A 22,334-nucleotide genomic window follows, 5' to 3' on the forward strand; every position below is an offset into this window, starting at 1 on the left:
CAAAATAATACTACTCACTCAAGGGCGCAGCCTCTATCAGTACTTTTGGAAGCACCAAAGCCTATCAAATAAGCTACTGGAAACTAAATTGGAAATGAATAACTGGAAACTAAAAATTAGGCAGAGTATGTTTATTTCATATTTTTTATCAAAAATTTAAGCAAAAAAAGGGGGAAATGCGAGGCAGGAAGTCATGTAGTTGATGCGATGTTGTGGAGGGATCCTACATTCACCATAGAAAGCAGCACATGATGTTACTCACAATTTATTTGCTATTCAAAAATCGTTACATTTCCCAGTGTGTGATGTCAGAATTGCTTTGTGATGTCACATTTGCTTCCTGAAATCATGTTGCAAATAGTATACCATAGGCAAGATGTCATCATAAAAGTGACATCATTTGGAAAATAGTACGCTTTGGAGTGTCAGATATGCCAACAATTTTGACATAGCTGAAACTGCGTATGATTACATGTTGTGAAGCTCTTTCCACCAATCACTAGGATAAATTTTTTATCCAAATTAAAAAGTACATACAATGTATGTAGATAGACAATTGTGTAAACATGAGAGTGGCTACGTTTAGGTGGTTATGGACAGTAGTCACTATACAGTGTAATTACCGGTATGCTTCTGCCACAAAGTGTCATGGGAGGTTTTATGATTCAGGTTTCAGTCCATCCTTCCTGCCATCTGTAATCAATTTTGTGTACAAAGTATTGTACTTATGAACCATTTTAAACCATTTAAACTTTTACATGGTATATATGGATGCAGCTGCACCCATCAGCCTCTGAGTGCACATACTCAAGATGAATTCTGAATTTTTCTATTTCTCTTGTGTCTCTGCAATACCTGACGGTATTTTCAGGAAATTAAGTGTGCACGTATTTGTATATCCAGTGTACTAGATGGAAATGATTAGTTTTGGGGAGTATTGCACAGGTCAAGTAAAACTGCTAGAATTTGACCTTTTTTTCTCCATATCTTGGAAATGACTCAAGACACAGTGCACTCTTGTTATGACAAACAAAGTTATAAGAAATTTCCAGTTACAAGTAAGAATGCAGGCCATTTATTACATATCCACTCTATATGTTTCAATTTTTTATTTGAATTAAATTTTAATATAACGACTGAAAACTGCCAGTCCCGAGGACTTCCTTATTAATAATAGTCCACTGTACAATATCCAGAGGTGTGCACCTAAAAATACATTGTACATGTATTTGGATGTTGAGCATGGTATTGTATGTATGTCTTTCTGTAAATTCCTCGTAACAGTGAGATGAAGAAATGTTGAATCTTCATCACACAGCTCTTTTATTAAAGGGACTGTACATGTAGGCATACAGTGCTGGTTGAGGTGGGGATTCAGGTTTATAACATTTCTCGGGTGGTGTTCGTTATTCCAAAGGTTCGCTATTCCGAAGGTTCGTTATTCCGAAGGGTCGTTAATCCGAAACACGCAAATTCCCTATACTTAGAGGTTCGTTAGTCCAAAAATGAAAAGGGGTTCGTTAATCCAAAAATGAAAAGGGGTTCGTTAATCCGAAAATTGTGGCGTTATTCCGAAGGTTCGTTATTCCGAAGATTGGTTAATCTGAAAATGAAATTCGGAACAATGAACCTTCGGAATAAAGAATCTTAGGAATAAAGAGCCTTCAGAATAACGAACCTTCGGAATAACGAGCTGTAACCCATTCCTTAGTGAGATAATGAGAAACCTCTAATGAAATATGAAAGAGCATGTAATTCTATGAAGGATTCAACATTTATTTGAGGAAAATTGGTTTTCAAATGGCTTAGATATCCAAAAAAGTGATGATAATAAAAGGCGACAGGCCACGCCTTTTATTAGGATCTCTGTTTCACCTTGTTTTTGGATATCTCAGGCATTTCAAAACCGCTTTTCATCAAATAAGCTTTTGATACTGTACCCCTTAGAATTTTTGACATTTTATAGAGTGGTTTCTGAATATCTCGCAAAACGTTAAAAGCTAAATCCTCACCTCAGCCAGAACTGTACAGTCCCTTTGAATTGTAATGATATCACAAGAATCCTTTACTATCAAATACAGAGATGACAAATGCTGGAGCCAGGAGACCACTGTACTAGCTGATCAACAAAGTATGTTCAGCAGTGAAAGTGAAGTCTACCATCTGAAGAAGAAGGATGTGCATGAGCCGACATCAGATGACTGCTTTCCACTGAACCAGTCACAACGTCTTTCAGTTTGAGCCAGGATCATTTCTGGTCAGCTGCCCAGTACCTGAATTTCCATGCAGATGTGTCAGATGCAGCCAGTGTACAGTCAAAAGTTTGTGCAACTTGGATCCAGGCCTGATTCAGAGTGTGTTCAAACATTCACACACTTTCATGACTCTTTAAGAATAATATATTACATGCACAAATGATGCCATGTATGTTGGCAAATCTCTCTCCGAGCAGAGAAGTGTTAAGAGTAGAAGGCGATGGTTGGTTGAGCTTTCCTCTTTCATTTTGATTTCTTATGTACACTGTATGTACAATCATTTGTTTACATATGATATATGTGTTTTTTTCTTCTCATTTTCGTTCTGTTTACCCATAAGCTATAGGCCTACATAAATGTCAAATACGTGTAGGTTCTGTAGCACGGGAAGTTGATTGCAGTTTCCATGAATTACGACAATGTACAATGTATTGGCTTCAAGTTCTGTTTGAAAGTGAAGGTTTACATGTATATAGGTTGAGACCTTTGTGATGGCAGTATCAAAGTTGCAACAATAACATCAAACATTTACCCACCAGGCTTATTTACTGCTTAAGTATATGAATGGTATTGATTTCCATATACTGCATGATGTGTGCATGTATCACACTGACTTTGCTAGCTCCATGCTGTACATTACCTTAGAACTCATACACACTGATGCTTTCCAGTCTTTTTGTTTGTTGGCATATGCCTGTTTTACATGACACGATTAAAAAACGGATGAAAATCTATGTAAAATGTACTGAAGCTTATCTCTGGACTTGAATATTTCAACTTCATGTGGAATTTAGTTACTACTGAGTTCTGCATAGAAAACTGAGAATTACACGTATTCACAATGGAATTGCATTGAATCTTCATAATTCTTATGATCATCACAAATTTGTTTCCAAACTGCACACTTAAATTCAAATTCTTTGTACTGCTTCAAATTTGATAATGTAGAACAGAGGCTGTTTGATGCTGACTGAAAAACAGAAATGTAGAAAATATAGTTGGTGGCTAGTTTTCTTTCCCACGTTGCTTACATATTTGTTAGTTCAAGTCACACACTCATGTACATGTATTAGGGCCACCCAGGTAGAATGCTAGATATTTTGTGTCCTGTTCCTAGGATTGATGTACATGTACATGTATTATTATCACAATTGATGTTATTATTTTTATTGTTATTATCATTATTATTATTATTATTATTATTATTATTATTATCATCATCATCATCATCATCACCATCATCGTTCTTATTACCTTCTTTATATAGTCACATAATACCTTTGGCAGTGTTTCTATGCGCTTTAGATAGATAGAAAAGAAGACAAACAGGAAAGTAACATGGAAAGTGCTGCATACACGCTGTAAGTCATTCTTAAAATTATTGTCACTTTTTTACTAATGTATGACATAAGCTGCATGCACTCTTACAAAAGAGCAGAATAACGATTGCATTCCTGATCTCACAATATTTTGCAAGCATTCGCACAGACAGAAATATCCCGCTAATTGCTGATTGATAGCTCAATAAATCTATTATTCTTGCGCATCACAGTGGTGTACACACAGCTCGAGCTGCGATGTGTGCTTTGAATATCTCAACATTAAACTTGATGCCTTTTTCTCCTGAATTAGTTGAAACTAAATATGTGATTATATTTATGTCTGTACAGTACTGGTATTATGAACTAGTAGGTAACGTACAGACAATTACTCTCTTATCCATTTTAGAAGATACTGCCAAATCTGTTTTGGTATTCTTTGTCAGTCAACTCCTATCACAAATGTTTCCTGAAGTGACTTGTAGTTTGTACAATGTATTAGCTAGGGCTTTCATCAACTATACCTTTTGACTTGACATCTTTTGAATGAAATGGGCAGTTGTCAATCAAGTATCAGCTTCTTTTTTTTTTAATAAAGCAACAAGTTAGGGTAAAAAAGATCATTTGTACTTGTTTCAACTGAAGTTTCTGTATATTTTTTTCAGATTCATATTTAATTATTAGAGGAAATGAATAAGCTGATAAATTTGATGTGCAACTAAAGAGCTGTTCTTCAGTCTTATAAGTAAAGCGTTTTTCCTCTCCAGTTATACTTACAAGGAGGTGACAGTTTGGGAATGATTTGATTTCAGCCTCTTTTTTACCAAACAGATAAGTCACTTTTATGTACATTGTACAGTACATATTAAAAGCCATGTATTCAAATAAGATATTATGTAATTGCATATCAACTCTCACAATGTATATTGCATGTAGTGTGTGTATGTTTTCTTTTTCTTTTATTTTAGTGGTACATTTTGATAAACAGCGGTTACTGCAGTTTACTTTTTACATTTGAAACAAAAGTTTTAATTCATGAGAAAAATCAGGATATCTTCTTTTGACTTTCTCCAAATGAATGAAAGCTAGTGAAGATAACCGTGTAAGCCCCTAAAGAACCAACATGATAAGTTAGTTGAGGTTTGGTTAGTCCATTGAACACTAGTCCCAAGTATACTTGGGTAGATGTTCATGGGAAATGCATATTAAAGGAAAGTCATCTAGTTCTCAGCAGGTTGATACTGCTGCATTTGTATAATAATATGCATGTGTAGCATTTCTTCTAACAGGAAAAGCAATGATCTGTTCAGAATTGCTGTCACAATCACTTAACCAGTGTTTTTTACAAAGAAACTTTGTCATCACCAGCTAACTAGCAATGCAATATCACTAGTAACAAAGGGAATTTGGCTGTACCAATTTTCCATGAAACTACAAGGTATTGTGTTGGTCTCTTCAATTGTACAGTACATGTAATATGTTTTGCAATTAAAGGGATCATAGTTTTGGTGGAGACTTCATTTCAGGTGTCTAACATTTTTTGGTGAGATAATGAGAAACCCCTTATGAAATATGAAAGAGCACTTAATTCTGTGAGGAATTCACATTCATTTGATGGAAATTTGTTTTGAAATGGCTGAGATATCAAAAAAAAAATGATTCTAATAAAGTGTGGGACCCACAATTTATTACGATTGCTCTGTGTTGCTTTGTTTTTGGGTGTTTCAGCCATCCCAAACCTGATTTTCATCAAATAAACTTTTGAGTTCCTCTTAAATTGGTATGCTCTGTATTATTTCATAAGTGTTTTCTTGGTTCATGTATCTTGCTAAAAGTTACAATCCAATTCTTATTTTCATCTCCACCAATACTGTACCATCCCTTTAAGTACTTGTACAATGCATAGAGAACCTTGCTCAAGTCAACTTCAAAGAAGTCTACAAATTGCCCAAGTCAAAGAAATTTTGTCATAACCAGCTATTTAAACTTGCAATGTAGTACATGTGTATCACCATATTTGATGGTCCCAATTTTCCTTAAAACTATTTTGTTGGTCCGTCATAATATGTTTTGCAGTGATCGAGGTACAGTGTATAGAGAACCTTGCTCAAGTCGACCTCACAGAAGTTGAATAATCACCTACATGATGTTAAAGGCAAAATTCTTTTCAAGATCCCTACTCTTCAGCATATCCTAGTGATTTTAAAGGGATAGTACAGTTTTGGTGGAGATGAGAATTGGGCTTTTAACTTTTTGCGAGATACCAAGAAAACACTTATGATATAGTACAGAGCATACCATTTTAAGAGGAATTCAAAGTCTATTTGATGAAAATCGCGTTTGGAATGACTGAAACATCCAAAAACAAAGTAAAACAAAGCAATCGTAATAAATTGTGGGTCCCACACTTTATTAGAATTGCTCTTTTTTGGATATCTCAGCCATTTGAAAACCAATTTTCATCAAATAAACGTTGAATCCTTCTTAAAATTACATGCTCTCTCATATTTCATAAGAGGTTTCTCATTATCTCACTTAGGAATGTTCAAAACATGAACCCCCTCCTCAACCAGTACTGTACAGTCCCTTTAATCCCTCATGAGCCAAATTTTCTCAAAGTTGAAGCTATTTCTTCAGTCCAAATAGATTTGACTTGGGAGAGGTTGACTCTAGCTCTTATAACAAGGTACAGGTACCTCCTATTACGAGGTAAAATTGACAGTCTTGAAAACCTCATTATACCATGTAACTGAGTTCCTGTACTTTTCATGTGTCACTTGCATACAAATACACAGAGATAATCCTCATAGGCTCTGATAGTATTGTATGTCAATAATCAGTCTTTAAATAGGTGCCAAATTGTCTATCATTTTATGTTTTGTTTTGTTTTTTGTTTTTGATTTTTTTTTTTGCTGGTTAATGTGACATAATAATGTGCATCCTTGAGTTAAGTTAGGTGAGAGACAATCACCCCTCTATGTCAACCCACTTTTTCAGAAACCCAAATGGAAGTTCTTGTTACATCAAACAAAAAAACAAAAACAAAAATAGAATGAATGTTGTTGTCAATTTTCCGCCGGGGGGGGGGGGGGGGGGGGGGGGCAAACAACAAAAATGTCCAAGAGTGTTATCTATAGTTAGCACATTTTAGAGTGTATGCAAGAATGTGCCAGCATCAATCACTATTCATGGGACCGAAGGTACAATTACATTCACATCTCTATCTTGCCCATATTCTGTTGACTTTGCAAACATATATAGAGTATGTAAATCTCTGTCAAGGAAGTGTTGTCAGAGTGCAATTTGCAATTTGTGCAAGTTTATGGATATGTTCTATAGAAGCATGAAGCAAAGGAAACATTGTTATGTACTTTTTTTCTCTCTCTCTCTCATAGCTTGTACTACAGTTGTACCTCATTGGCTGTAGGTCCGTGTATTTTATTTTTGCGTTGCTAACATGTCATCGTTTGAGATAAAGATGGAAAATCTTGCCAGAAACAAAGCACTGTAACATGTCTGCTACATTTATTTGTGCGCATAAATGTGTTGTGAAGTGTGAATAGATGTGTGTGTATGTGCAAATACATGTGAGGATACAGGGAGGATTTGTAGAAGAAAAGTTTGAGGGGTTTACATAAAACTAAATGATTGAGTGAAAGCAGCAATACATAAGAAGAAAACATCAGTGAAAATGTGAGGGTAATCAGGCAATTGATTGAATAGAATCTTTTAATGTCAGAGTAATTGTCTCTTGCCTTTCCATCATTTCCTTTTATGTTGCTAACATGTAATTTATAGACAAGATAGATGATCTTGCCAGAAATGTTACATTTCTGCTGCATTTGTTTGAATTTTGCTTATTTGTGTTGCTGATCATGAATGGGTGTGTACCTATGCTTATATTTGTACATAGGGCCTACAGTGTACTTGTAATATAGAAAGAGGCGGGGGGGAGGGGAATGTAGAAATTACGGTCCTGTTGCATAAAAGTTGAGATCAAACATACAGCTGTAAGTTAGAAAAATCAAACGGAACTCTCTGAAAACTCATGCTGACTGGCTGATGCTTGACTTATGTTGGTGCATGTTAAATTGTTTTGTTTTGTTTTGTTTTTTTGTTTTTGTTTTTTGCAATAGTTACAGAGCCCTGGGTCTCATAGTTAGTACAGTACATTGCCATGAGCAAATTAAATGTCAGAAAATAAATATCTTTGTTTGTTGTTGGGTTTTGTTTTGTTTTGTTTTGTTTTTTTTTTGGGGGGGAGCATACAATCACACACAAATCATAACAAACACGGACAGTGGATATAGGCAGACATACAATATGCAAAATTAGGCATTGATTGTGTTTAAAGGGGCATAGTCCCGCTAGTGTAGATGGCGCTGTTGATGATACTGCCGAAGATTACCGAAGTAGAGCTGTCATCAAGAGTAAAGTGCGTAGGTGTTGCTAAGTAACGTTGCCTTTGTTGTCTTCTCTGCGCATCGCGCAGTCTGTAGTAATGCCAGGGTGCGTGCATATGTGCTTGTTATTATGACATCACAAAAGAAGTTTGCTAAAGCTGTCATCCCCCTCAGCCGAATCATGAGCCGAAGTGTGATCGGACCACTGACTACAGTGAATCGGACTTCTTCGGACTCGGGAAAGTGGGCCAAAGCGTAAGCGCCAAAAGAAGTCGATAGCGTAGGTCTCTATAGGAAACTTGCGCCGTGCGCCCGCGTACGCATTTGACTAAAACACGGGGACCATGCACCTTTAACACATACAATTACAATGTATTTATTATTCTCCATTCACAAGGCTTTACATGTATTTGCTTCCCACATAATGTCGTAATAAGTTGCATGTTTGCATCTCAATGGGAAGCGCCAAAATTCCTGCAATCAACTTCAAATACACTATATGGCAGTGGCAAATTTCATTGTGCAGTATAAAGGGGACTCGTGTTATGACAAAATTCTTGGGCTAGGCAGTTTTATTTCTTTATGCTGAAATTTTGTTATGAACCAAACAATCGGGTATAGAAAGATTATACAATTTTAAGACACAGGCCCTAACTTTTTACTTCTTGTAATGAGAATTTCATTATAGCATGTTCATGTGTGTCTGTTTATTTTTAACAAACCATTCACCAATTTACAAACTGCTTCAATTTTCTGGAAAATCATATGAATCTGGATATACTGTACAATACACACTTGCACACAATATGGATTTAAAAAAAATATATATAAGATTATGCCCAAGATAAATTAATAATAGAAACATAGTATTAATCACATCTACCTGCCATTCCTGATGGCCATGCCAGATGGCTTTTTTTTTAAAGTCATCAGATTCAGTGATGAAGAACTCATTCGACAAGCAATATGCCTTCAAGGAAAGCTACTTGTCTAGAATTCATGAAAATGAAAGAACATACTTCAGTGGGCAACACTGACCTAGTACAGAGAAAGTCTAAAGATAATTTTTGTTCAAATGACTTTGTGTTATGTATGGGATGCAGAAATCAAATTAAATCAAATCAAATCAAAAGTGTTTGGGTCCAACTCCTTTTTGTATTCTAATATATATATCCCTGATTTGTATCGCAAGGTAATCGACACAAGAAGGATACCTGATACATTGTAAAGGTAATCACTTTTTTATTTGATCAACTATTTATTATCGTTGATAGTTAACTGTGTTTAAACCCCTTGAAGACTGGAAGTCCTGAGGATACTTGGGCAGGTGTCAATGGAAAACATCAAAACCATCTTGTCCTCAATGGGTTGCATTGTTACTATCAACTTTTGTTCAAGACGGAGACCTGAACATGACCACTTTCATGAATGTACAGGTGTACCTAGAAAGAGCGATACACTGATGACCTTTGTTTACAGGTAGGAAAGGATAGTGTTGACCCTAATCACACTAGAAAAATAATCCAAGGGTATCTTCTTTCACAAGTTTTTTTGATAGAGTCTCTTGAGTTGGCACCACATTACAGTACACTGCAGACTGTGCAAAAAGAACCTTTGTGCTGGTAGACAACTTAATGATTCATGTCAACAATTTCACTCCCAAGGCAAGTAAAGGGAACAAACGATCAATGCATTATTACTAAATGTAAGATATTTGTGCAAGCATTCTAACATGCCCTTTTTTATTTCCTGTAATGGCAGAGACATAAAAGGATATGAAAAAATCATGAAGATATCAGAAAACTACATTTCAATACAAATTAAAAACATAACAATTTGTGGTTTCTGTATCAGCCCCTATAATAAAGGTTTGAAAATATAGGATATTTGCCAACAACTAAAATGTAGAAAGTACAATTTATAACTGAGCAAGAAACAGCAGGGCACATAATTAATTTCATTTGTTCATGTAATATTTTAGTACTTTACTTGTGCACAAAATCTCTGAGGTTTTTTTTTTTTTTCCTCATTCATGGTGCAATACTACAGGCAGAGGAAATTCCACAAGTGACTCCAAAAGTGTGATTCTTGTAAAGACTGGAGTACCAGCACTCACTCTCACTCCAATTCAATCATTATTCCCTTTTCTCTAATTCTGCTTTTCACTAGAGTGATGTTCGATGCAACCTCGGGTCTAGAGTGTCCAGTACCAAATCTGACCTTGCCTTCAATTTCCGTAGTGTCCCATGACTCCCACATTGACTTCTAAATCTGCCTTCAGTAATGCAGGTTTCACTTCACCATACTAAAAACCTCCTTTCCTGCAAATCTGAAACTGTGAACCCTTAACCATCTCCAGTGCTCCCTGAACCAGAGCTTGTAATTTGTTTGTACCTTCAACTCTACTCTTGTAATCCTGATCTACCATCCCAAACTTTCAATCTGTCTTCCAACACCCTGACTTTACTGAATAACCATTTTTTTTTCTGTTCCTGGCTCCTGAACCTTCCCAGAATTGCACCTGCAATCTCCCCACCTACCTAACCTGCCTTCAAGTCAGTTCTGATCTACTCCAATTAATATTGGGCTTTCACTATCAATGACATATCCTCCTTGATGTTGAGTCAGCCTTCCCTAGTACTGATGTCTCCTTTCTCTATCCCCAATCTGCCTTCCCATGCTCTCACTATACCCCTTCTCTGTTTCCAGCTCTATGAGGCTTCCCAAAGACTGTCACCTGCCTTCTCCTTTCATCAAAAGTCAAACTTGGTATCCCCCAACTCAGATTTGGCTTTCACCAATGATACCAATGATGACTGAAAATTCCCTGATGTCGAGTCAACCTTTCCCAGTAGGCCTATTGATTCCACATTCCCTATTTCTGATTCCACCGTCTCAAACTCCAATTTTACCCTCCTTGACCTGTCTGACCTTGGCACCATCTTTCTCCCAAGGCACTGATCACTCTGCTGTCTTTCTCAAGTGAGATTCTGCCTTCATCTGGAGTTTGTTTAGGAGGCCGCCTGTGATCTGGTTGAGCCGGGAGCGCCTCATTTGATTGGGCACCTTGAACGCTGCTGAGCTACCATCTTCAATGAGTGGCAGGTTATCCTCTGTTGACTGTCCAGTGTCATCTGCTCCCAAGGACATGCTAGCTTTGTCTCCACACTGCTTTAATAGTGCATTCCTCTTGACCTGTATAGTTAAAGGAAGAAAAGTAGTAGGTTGAAAAAAGGTGAGCACCACAGAAACTGAAGGAATTAGTATTTAGGGAGCAATGTTAAAGTTATTTGCTTTCAGGTTTCACTTGAGGTCAGTTGAAAGCATCAAACTATTAAAAATGCAGTAGACTAGAAAATCACTGAGAGCAAAAACCTCCACTAAGCAGCTACTTCCATCGATGATCGTGCACTTCAATATTGTTCACCCATACGTATGCATGCTGAAAAATCACCCAATTTCCCTACAGAAGCCTTTTTAAACAAACCCTCAGCTGTGTGGTGCGCCTTGCCCTACCAGAAACTAGAGCACACACTTTAGTGTGCGTCTGAAAACCTCAAAAATGCGCAGCTTGAAACTCCCAAGTTCATTTACCCTACCTGCCAAAATATCGAAAATCCTTCATAAATCTATAAAAATTTCCGGATTGAACTACCAAAAAGAACTTTACCTGATAAAGCATTGTAAAGTAGCATTGTGGTTTACTCTCTGACAACTTTTTACAGCTTTGTGCCATGACAACCAAATTCACATCTTATTTACATCACCTGAAGATATATAATTCACGTTGGAATACTGGAGAGTTCTGACAAGGTGAAAGGTCGAAATGTTGATGAACTCCCCTGATTTAAGCTTCATATTATTGTGTGCTCTCAATATACTTTCCAACAATTTTGAGCAAGGACCACCAAACTCACACCTCAGTTACCCTACAGATTGAATTAAAATGTGTCAGACAAGATCACAGGTCAAAGGGGGCCAATGAACTGACACCGAAAAAATCTATAATCACAAATTGTGATATACGGGTGAGACATCTCTTGTTTTTTGCCTTGTCCAATGGGTGAACACAGTACAGTAAAGGTTAAATCATCATAAATTCTTCACTATACTGAATTGTCTGATTTCAAACAAAATTTTAACCAACCTTATCCTCATGCTTCATAGCCTTCACTTAAACACAAGTCCCTTTGAAGTAAAGTCCCCCTGATGGAACACATTCTAACTCGCATAATCAGTGAAAATTCCTTTGATATTCTCAACCTAGAGGCTTAGAAGCCCTTACTTTAGATTTGAGAGAACACATTCATTATGTCATGCTTTTTTTTTAAGTTCATGCTGAAAATACATTGAATGTATAACTACTAAAATTCTTATTAATGTAACATATACAGTTGTGATTTTTGCATACATGGGGCACTCTTTGGAATATTTCTCTGCTCTACTGCTGTTGTGCATGGTTTAGCAATTGATATGATCTGTAATGTCACAGTACACATTGAATATACATTTCCTGATGGAGTGTTTCCTCTTAGCCTGCTGGAGAAATCTATTTACTTACACTATTTGCCACTTCACTGCTCTCTTGAATGCTGGGTGGCAAAGACTCAGAACTCTCACAGGGGCTGTCTTGGAATATGTCCTTTTCAGATCTGCCATTTTGCGATTGGTCATAAACAGTCTGGCTAACTGATTGGGGCAAGGCATGGAATAATGGCTCAGTCTCTGTTGAGACTATGGCAGGAATGACATTAATATGGTCCTCGCTTACACCGGCAACACTCATGGCTGGTACCAGCAGGACTTCATTCTGGTGTCCCGTGCCATCGTTTGGTTGCTGGACTATGCCCATCAGATGCGTTGTAGCCTGGCCCTCGCTTCCATCTTGGTAGCTTGTAACAAACAAGGCCTCGCTGTCCCCGCCTACAGTGCTGGTGTGGCTGATTACAGAGGGCTGCACCGACGAATCTCGAGCCCCCTGGATGGCCTGGCATGACTGTTGGAGGACTCTGGAAAAAGTAAGACGAGCAGACTGAACAGAGGGCAGTCCCCCAACCACTGTGGGACTCTCTGCTGGGAGGCTGACCCCTGCACCAGCCATCCATGCATCTGGATGGGTCAGTCTTTGGTCAAAGCTAGAGATTATGCTGGGAAGGCCAAGATCCTCTGGCCTTTTGTGCTTCCTTGGACGGCCTCTCTGAAATGCAATCAAAAAGGGACTTCAATTTTCCTCCAACATTCCAGTTGCAAATGTGGATGAAAGCAACTCTGTGACAATACCATTATAGTGGGATCTGCTTGTGCTTAAAATATCCAATTGTAGGGGCGGATCCAGGAATTCCTTAAAGAGGGGGCGCCTTTACATAATTAAAGGGGAACATGCACACCCCCCCCCCCCATTTTTTTCTTTTTCTTTTTTATGTTTAAACAAAAATGAAAGGGGATGCATGCTTGGTGCACGCCCCCTAGATCTGCCACTGCATCATAACTTGGTGTTTCTTACTGCAGAAACAATGCAACATTATCTGGTCTATATGGCTCATGCTTCAAGCAAAATTGTAGTTAGTTGCTCATGCATCTCTCAAGCATGAGTCTAGGGCAATTATTCCATGGGCAATTACCCCAGACCCTTCCCCTGGCCCTAATCCTAATCCTAATCCATGAGTATCTTTTCAGGTAGAATGAGCACTTTATAAGAGTCTCTATTATCATTATCATTATTAGTCCTGAACATACATTGTAATCCTAACCCTAATCTTTACCCTAACCTAACCACTAACCAGTATTTAGCCGGGTTTTTTTTTTTTTTTTTTTTTTTTTTTTGGGGGGGGGGGGGGGGCAATTACCCTGATCTGCTCAAGCATTTCCTTGACAGTGTACATACAGCTATGCCATTCAGTGGCAGAATTCAAGGAGTCATATTCTGAATATTACTGCCTGCAGACCGTATAGATGTATTAAAAGATATAGCTATGGATCAAGCTTTAGGGAGACAATGTGTCTAGATAAGCAATGTCGGCATTAAAATATGCTATTGAATGCAATGATAACATACCGCAGTTAAAAATATCACTGAAGGTGATTAATACCCCCGCCCCGTGACGACAGTCTTACCCAAGGAATGATCTTTCCTTGATCTTCTGCCATTTAAATGCCGTTACCATGGCAACGTAGCTTCCGACACGTCCGAAAAATATGTCTTGCACATCTTCCCACCAAGACTATTGTGTGTGACACATTTCATAAGCTTTTGTCAAAAACTGAGGAAGTAGTTCAATCCACAAGATCTTTCCTTGATCTTCCGCCATTAATATGCCGTTACCATGGCAACGCAGCTTCCGACACGTCAAAAAAATGTCTTGCACATCTTCCCACCAAGACCAATGTGTGTGCCACATTTCATGAGCTTCAGTCGAATACAGAGGAAGTAGTTCAATCCGCAAGATCTTTCCTTGATCTTCTGCCATTTATATGCCGTTACCATGGCAACGCAGCTTCCGACACGTCCGAAAAATATGTCTTCCACATCTTCCCACCAAGATCAAGGTGTGTGCCACATTTCATAAGCTTTGGTCAAAAAACTGAGGAAGTAGTTAAATCCGCAAGATCTTTCCTTGATCTTCTGCCATTAATATGCCGTTACCATGGCAACGTACTTTCGGGTACTGTCAAAAAATGCGTCTTGCACATCTACAACCAAAGGCACACATCTGTACCAAGTTTCATGGAAATTGGGCTAAAACTGAGGAAGTAGTTTGCAACACAAAATTTTCCATCATTTTGGCTCATAATATGTGAGCTGTTACCATGGCAACATACTTTTTGTCACTGTCAAGAAATGTGTCATGCTGACCTATATCCTAAGACAAACATTCAATATGAATTCCATGAGAATTGGAAGAACACTGATGAAGCAGTTTTGCCATGAAGCATTTTGCCCTATATTTTACCAATAACATGCCGTTACCATGGCAACGCACTTTTTGCCACTGCGGAAATATGTGTCTTGCACATAAACATATTCAGATGAACATCTGTACCTAATTTCATAAAAATTGATCAAAAACTGTGGGAGGAGTTCGCGACGCAAGATTTGTACCCATTTTTGCCCATAATATGCCGTTACCATGGCAATGTACTTTTGGGTACTGTCAAAAAATACGTCTTGCACATCTACAACCCAAGGCACACATCTGTGCCAAGTTTTATGGGAATCGGTTGAAAACTGCTGTAGTTCGCGACGCAAGATTTGCAACGGACCGACCGCCCGACCGCCCGACCGCCCCCGACCGACCGCCCGACCGTCCGCTGATTCCTATATACCCCCTTCAAACTTCGTTTGGCGGGGGTATAAAAAAAAAAAAAAAAAATGTTGAGGAGACACAAATTCTCTCAAGCTTGATCCATAGTTACATAGAAAGAAAAAAAACATATATATATACATACATACATACATACATAAATACATATTATTCCCTCATTTTTCTCTTCATTCCATGACAAAAGAACAAGTTTGAAGATGAGAAAGAGGATGAAAATTCAGAAAAAAAAAGAAAGAAATGGAAGTTCTCATGCTAGACACTGGGATTAAAAACTGAACACAAAGGAAGATTGAAATATATTCAGCATGTCAAAAGATACCTTTTTCTTCTTTGGTACCTCTGGGAAATTGGCTGGAATGAAAGTTAGAGGTAACTGGTCCTCAGGGACTCCCTGAGCAGGCACTCTTGGGACTGCTTTCCTGTGATAAAAAGAGACATACATGCCACTTAGAGAGAACTACCACTCTATCTTAAAGTTTATATCTATTTCAGAGTTAAGTTTCAGAAAAAGAAATGACATAGATTCTTACTGAGCTGTAGATTTACAAGCCTTACTTATATACACATTGAATAATCCTGACTAAATTTCTTCCTTTTTCATCTGTATTCAAGAAAGTTATGATTAGTCAACTAATAATTGATTTCTTAATTACATCCTTCTCATCAAATTCTATTAAAGTCTGAAGAATTACTGATTAGGATGTGAAGCTAAGGAGCATTATACATGTATATGCTGAATTATTATAGATAGAATAAATTTCTCATTTTCTGGTAACCAATATGGTGTTGTGGGAGAAATGTGACATAATGTGGCGTATTATGGCCAAGCACATTGGAGGTTTGAGAGCTAACAATAAAAATTGGTCGTGCTGGTTACCAAGGAAATTGTATCATTCTTATTACAATTACCACGGTTCTGGAGCTGGAGCAATGCTCTCTTCTTTAGTAAGAGTTGCAGGAGACTCCTGTGCGAATTCTTTGCTGCAAGAGATAACATATGAAACATTTCCTAGACTCTGTATTTTTTTTTTCATATTATTTAGATTTGTGATATGCAAAGATATATTGTGTGTGGATTGGTTGATGTGTCAAGAAATGTCACAATATAAGTCAGATGAAGGTGTGATTTCACTGCGATGAATGAAGTGCCATGCAATCATTATTGTTCCTTCAATCGGAATTAAGCTATATAACATGTACCTTGAGACAATACATCTGTATACTTAATGAAATTATAATAAATGCAAACCAAAGGAAATTGACCAGAAATATAGTATACAATATGAATTAAACATGAGCAAAGGAAACTGAATTTCTGATATCATCCAATTTTTCTTTGCTTTTTTACCCGTTTTATTAGTTAAAATTATCTCACTAAATTTGCTAGGAACTCCATATGATTAGGTTCTAATATAAAAGTTGTTTTCTTCTTTTTTGTTTAGGAATTTGTAAATCTCTGAAAAGATCACATTTTTCCATATCATAGACAGAGAAGAAAAAAGAAAGAAATGATTAGCATCTGAATTATCTGGTGAACTTCTTATCTGCTGTGTAAAAGCATAAATATTTAAATATGATTATGAGTGGAAACTCATTCTAGTGAGGAGGTGACTTCATTTGCCTTTAAACCAAAGAGGTACCAGCCAAGCTGACCTACAGTACAGTAGTGTACCTCCTGACCTTGCCTAAACTGTTTATGATATATCTTGAGCAGAAAATATGAAGAAAATATGTTGGTGTCAAGATAAGCAACAATGTAGTACACTCCATATGAGTCTAACAACACGCAGCACAGTTAAGCACATGAACAAGACAATTGATCACTTCTATGTACCCAAATACCACCGTCTTCTATCACTTGCTAACATTCTCTGTTAATATCTGTCCAAATCTATTATATAAAAAAATCCAGTTATAATTCGAAGTCTCTATTCTACAAATGATCTTCTTTTCATTTTTTTCATTCAATTTCTTTTCATATATCTCAAGGACAAAATTGATACAACACAGCTGCATTCTATAATCTTGAGCAGAAACAAAAAATGGGCAAAGTTTTCAGTGATACGGTAATGGTGAGTACCAAGGGAAGTTAAAGAAATATGATGGGGCTCAAATAAAAGCAAGCCAGTTCAATCAGTTGCAGGTCCCATTAAATCCTTGGTGTTTTGAAATCGAGCAGAAACATAAAATGGGCAAAGTTTTCAGTGATACAGTCATGTTGAGTACCAAGGGAAGTTAAAGAAATATGATGGGGCTCAAATAAAAGCAAACCAGTTCAATCAGTTGCAGGTCCCATTAAATATGTGGTGTTTTGAAATCAAGAAGATCAGACAGACAAGATTATTAGCAAAAGAAACCAAAGAGAAAATAGTTTAAGTTATCAATTCCCTCTTGGGTAAACTTCACTCTCAAGTTTTATTAAGAGTTTATGTGCTTACCTTGAAGTTGTTGATGAACGTTGCTTCCGTGAATCCTCTGCTTCCTTACTGGGTGATACCTTTCCATCTTCTTTCCTTTATGATACACACAAGTGAAAGTTTGGAATAACTTTTATAGTATTTGGCTTTCATGCTACACATACTAGTCACTACATTTTTACTATAACAAAGTAACCATGGGATACCCATTCCACAGAGCCATCAAAACCATGCACTCTGTCCCCAAATTGTCTATCAATATGTAGCTTACATTGATAGGATTCCTGGCAATGCCAGCACATATATATTTAACAATTTAACAGCCTGTATAGAATACATGCTTTGAACAAAGCAATAAAATAGGCAGTACTTTCCTGTGTACATGCCAAAATGATTTGACATTACAGTATAAATGGATGACAGTTGGCACAATTACATAGCACAGGAAGTGGGTATCAGGTGGTATGATAATTGGATGCTTTTGCATTATATATATAAAAAAAAAAAAAACTGTTGATATACTTCTCCCAAGGCATGTGAGGCCCATCAGTAAAGGGAAATGAAACCCAAATGTATATTATGTACAGGTACATATGGATTGATTATCTGTGGCAATATCTTAAAAACACAGTGAATTTTGAGGGAAGTAGGACAATCTGTTGAAAAATTATGAATTTTGTGCAATATAAGTTTCCATGCTGCCATCATTGGATGAGAAGACTACAATGTCTTTGGATGTCATGTGTGGATGATGATATATAATATTTCAAGAATTCCACAAAATTAGGTACAAAATTCTTTTTTTTTTTAAAGAGAAAAAGTATGTAATTCCCTCTCTTGATACTTCCATATAATGTTGAGCGTAATATGATTTTGTGTTTCCCCATTTTATGAAAAAGATAAATCAGGTGCTTTTTATTATGCTATATCAATAAAGATGAAAATATGTTGAATTCTTTTTTATATTTTCTTCAATCATTGTCCAAGCAAACCACCACAAAATGTTGTAGTCTTCTCATCCAGTGATGTTGGCACAAAATATTTAAAGAATTAAGAACTATTGAATAAATTGCAGGGCTGCCAACATTGGAAACTAGTTGAGAGTGAGACTCCCATAGGTCAATGCTGTAATTTAGAAGTCAAAATGAGTGAGATCAATAGAAATGCATCCAAATGAAATAAAGTTTTAGAGTGAGAAAGGACCAAAATGAGTGAGTCTCACTCTCAATGCGTGAGAGTTGGCAGCCCTGAAATTGTCTGTGTATTGTATTGTATGTGTTATATTGCTGCATTCACTCAATCCACAAGAGTACATATGTATAGTGGGATTCATACATGTATGATAAAAGGCCTATATTTTGATATATTATTATATACAGTGCACTCCTGTTGTAACGAACACAGTTATAATGAAATTCTGGTTACATCAGAGTAAAAATTCAGTCCACTCTTTGATATTTATTGTTTATTTTTTTTAAGGTTATGACGAAATTTCAATGTAGCAAAACATACCTGCCAGTCCCAAGGACTTTGTTATAAAGGGAGTATCTATACATATATATATGGGTGTCATTCTCCAGTAAGTCGATTAAAGTTCACAAAGTTACACTGTATACATAACTATAGAAGATTGTAAAAAAATAATAATAGCTGACGACAATGATGATAAAAACTGGGATCATTATGGATGCCTATAGGCAATTGTTAAGACTAGTTGGAGCTAGTCTTAAAATGCATTTAATGTGCACTATCAGAGCAAAGATCAAAATGCTAATTTGATGCAAAATCGCAAACTTTAGTCATCATGAATGCGTTGCTTATTTGAGGATCTGTCATTAATCCAGCAACTTCAATGTCTTTCATGATTCTGCAACTGACAACCTAAAAAAGGGCTTCAAACAAAAGATAGATTCTAAATCTACCTTACATACAATTATGTATAATACCGAAAATGAATAGCAATAAAAAATTCATAGGCTTTACAATGAATTTAAGCAAGTATCACATTCACAACACAATGTGATTTGAGACCTGATGGGATGAAATGGACATTGGAAATTTATCTACAAATCTAAATCTAGAATATGTAGACCTGTATACCCTGACCCACTCTTCCTGCTGACCCTGTACATGAAACTCTTTCACCCTTTCACCCCCTCCCCCACTTTTTTTTTTTGTTTTCAACTGTGATCTTTTTATTAATTCCATTTCCTTTGAGAATATAACAATTCCAAAAAAAATACACACATTCTACATAACATCTGTCATAAATCATGTAATGTTCCTACAGTTATGAGACATAATTCATAATCCATAAAACAAGAATAATCATTCAATTCATTTTAAGGCAGAAATCAAACAGAAGAAAGAAAATAGAATGAATTATCCGATCATTCCTTTTTAACTACAAAACAAACAAGAAAAATTCATATGCAATTGTAAGCAATTTAGCCAAACACTAAAAAAACAGGAAATGAAATTTCTATTATATTAAACACAAAACCACAACACACACACACACACACACACACACACACACACAGACGACACGTTCACAGACATGCAAAGGGGCCTATGTACGACACACAGCACTATGCTACTCTCTTCAAGATTTTTGTTAGCCGAGTTTATCTGTCCTTTAGTTTGTATTTAGCTTTGAAAACACTTTTATCTGAAAATTTGACATACTAATATTGATAAATCTATGGTGTGCACACTTTCTGGTTCCCACCTCCCTGGTTGGAGTGCTCGAGTGTTGGTAATAAAGTAGGTCACACTACAGGGGGTCACTGACACGCACTAGCTATGCGAACTTCTCTCACAACAGATAGCTAGTCTCTTCACCTGACCCTGTTATTGTAAGCAGTTTATACACATCGTCACCCTTCGATTAATATAACAGTTATACTAGCTCATTAACTGAACAACGGATACCCTTTAAATGTCTTCCCTAAAAGTACAAGAAGGAATGCTTTACGGTGGAGTAAAGTGGAGTTTATGTTCGCCTTCAAACCCATCATGTATAGCGCCAGCGGGTCCGCTCCGCCGTCCAACAGTGTACCATATAGCAGAGCTGCTCCTATTCAGCCACAACAACCTGCGTGAAATTATTTTGACAAAGCATGCTTTGCGAGCGATAATTCACAAAAACCCAGGTTGAATATAGGCACGTAACCCGTGTATACCTCCAGAATTGGAAGTTATTCATCATTTAATGATATCATGACACCAATTCCCAGACCCCTACACCCCGGGTCAGAGGTAGGACCACAAAGCGATCCCCCTGCATGAATGTACTCACGACGGCTGGGTAGCGTCGAAGTGGTCCAGTAGCACCCCAGCCAGCTCCCGTGGTGTTACATCTAACTCCGCTGATACTTCTTGCCAGCGCTTCCACACGTCTTTGTCAATGGGTAGTCTGTGAACGGTGCTCTGGTATCTTGCATCGCGAGATTTCTTATTCCTCTTGATGATGATGTCTGTTACGCGTCGCTTTCTTTTGCGTTTTACTCTCGCTGCAGGATAATCGTCTTCCATTTCCGTACGTTGAATGCAGTATCCAGCCTGAAATGTAATTGTGAAAACCGTAGTTTATCGCTTTGAAAGAATCATAAATTCATATTGCATACATTCGTGGCCGGGTTCCCAAGCAGCAAATGTAATTTGTGTTGTCGTTCTCTCTCTCGCCGTTACGTATTGTGTGTTGCGAGTACGTGGTATATTCGACGATACGTGGACGCGTCGACCACGCGGATATACAAGCCACTTGCGGGTCATCAAAAGGGCAATCTACGATGCAGTATGACTCACCAAAGCTGACATAAATGCACGAAATGTAACGATCTATAGGTGCTTGAGCGACCAGTCTCCCTTTGTGAATCATAATTTTGAATGACGATCGAGAACATCAGTGGCAAAATTACCCATTTCCATGTAGAAATGTAATATCTCGCAGTTAGTGCATTCAATGTACTCTGTGCACACTCAGGATATGTACATGCGGGATATATCATTATGTATGAAACAATACCGTGTAATATCATGCGTGCATGAATACTAAATTGTTTTGCAATCAATATCCCAACGTATCGACGGTGCGCGGGGGTGTATGTTGTAATAAAAAAGAGGCGTGGAACCTAGCTATATAGGCCTATGATTATATGGCCTTACTATAAGAATTATCAGCGTACGATAGATTCGTTGAAAAAAAAAGTGGCTTTGGGAAAGGTATACAGGACTAATCCCGTTACATGGATATCTACGTGATTCTCGATAATATTGGAACACAAGGGCAAACCAAAAAAAAAGAAAAAAAAAAGAAAATGAAACATATACAAATCCATCGATTACTTTTGAACACAACTTAAAGGAAGTGTATCGTTTTGGTTCAGATTAACTCAGGTTTCTAATATTTTGGTGAGATAATGAAAAACCTCTCATGAAACATGAAAGTGCATGTGATTCCAAGAGGGATTCAATATGTTTATTGATGAAAATCAGTTTTAAAATTGCTGAGATATCCAAAAAAGAGCATGCCTAATGAAAAGCGGGACCCACCTTTTATTAGGATCGCTTTATTGTTTTACTTTGTTTTTGGATGTCTCAGCAATTCCAGAAC

General features: G+C 37.1%; 1 protein-coding gene across 1 annotated transcript; it reads right to left on the minus strand.

The window, feature by feature from the left end:
• Window positions 1–10,630: 10,630 nt before the first annotated feature.
• LOC139733892 (uncharacterized) lies at window positions 10,631–21,253 on the minus strand. The gene is made up of 6 exons (XM_071644699.1): window positions 21,018–21,253; window positions 17,738–17,812; window positions 16,209–16,280; window positions 15,619–15,718; window positions 12,539–13,174; window positions 10,631–11,172 (listed from the first exon to the last, which is right to left on the minus strand). Exons 1-6 carry the CDS (start codon window positions 21,251–21,253, stop codon window positions 10,939–10,941), a joined length of 1,353 nt encoding a protein of 450 aa, XP_071500800.1. The 3' UTR covers window positions 10,631–10,938.
• Window positions 21,254–22,334: the final 1,081 nt, after the last annotated feature.

The sequence above is a fragment of the Diadema antillarum genome, unplaced genomic scaffold (assembly GCF_040938485.1).
Source record: "Diadema antillarum isolate AM-2024a unplaced genomic scaffold, OU_Dant_1.0 seq00000502_RagTag, whole genome shotgun sequence".
In the NCBI taxonomy this organism is placed as follows: Eukaryota; Metazoa; Echinodermata; class Echinoidea; order Diadematoida; family Diadematidae; genus Diadema; species Diadema antillarum.

Bases quoted from the DNA above. Each gene is read 5' to 3' on its own strand.
- LOC139733892 (XM_071644699.1), bottom strand. From the start codon at position 21,253: ATGGAAGACGATTATCCTGCAGCGAGAGTAAAACGCAAAAGAAAGCGA. The intron at 17,813-21,017 runs GTGAGTACATTC...TGTATCATAAAG, and splicing joins TTCGACGCTACCCAGCCGTC to GAAAGAAGATGGAAAGGTAT. The intron at 13,175-15,618 runs GTATCTTTTGAC...ATTGCATTTCAG, and splicing joins AGGTACCAAAGAAGAAAAAG to AGAGGCCGTCCAAGGAAGCA.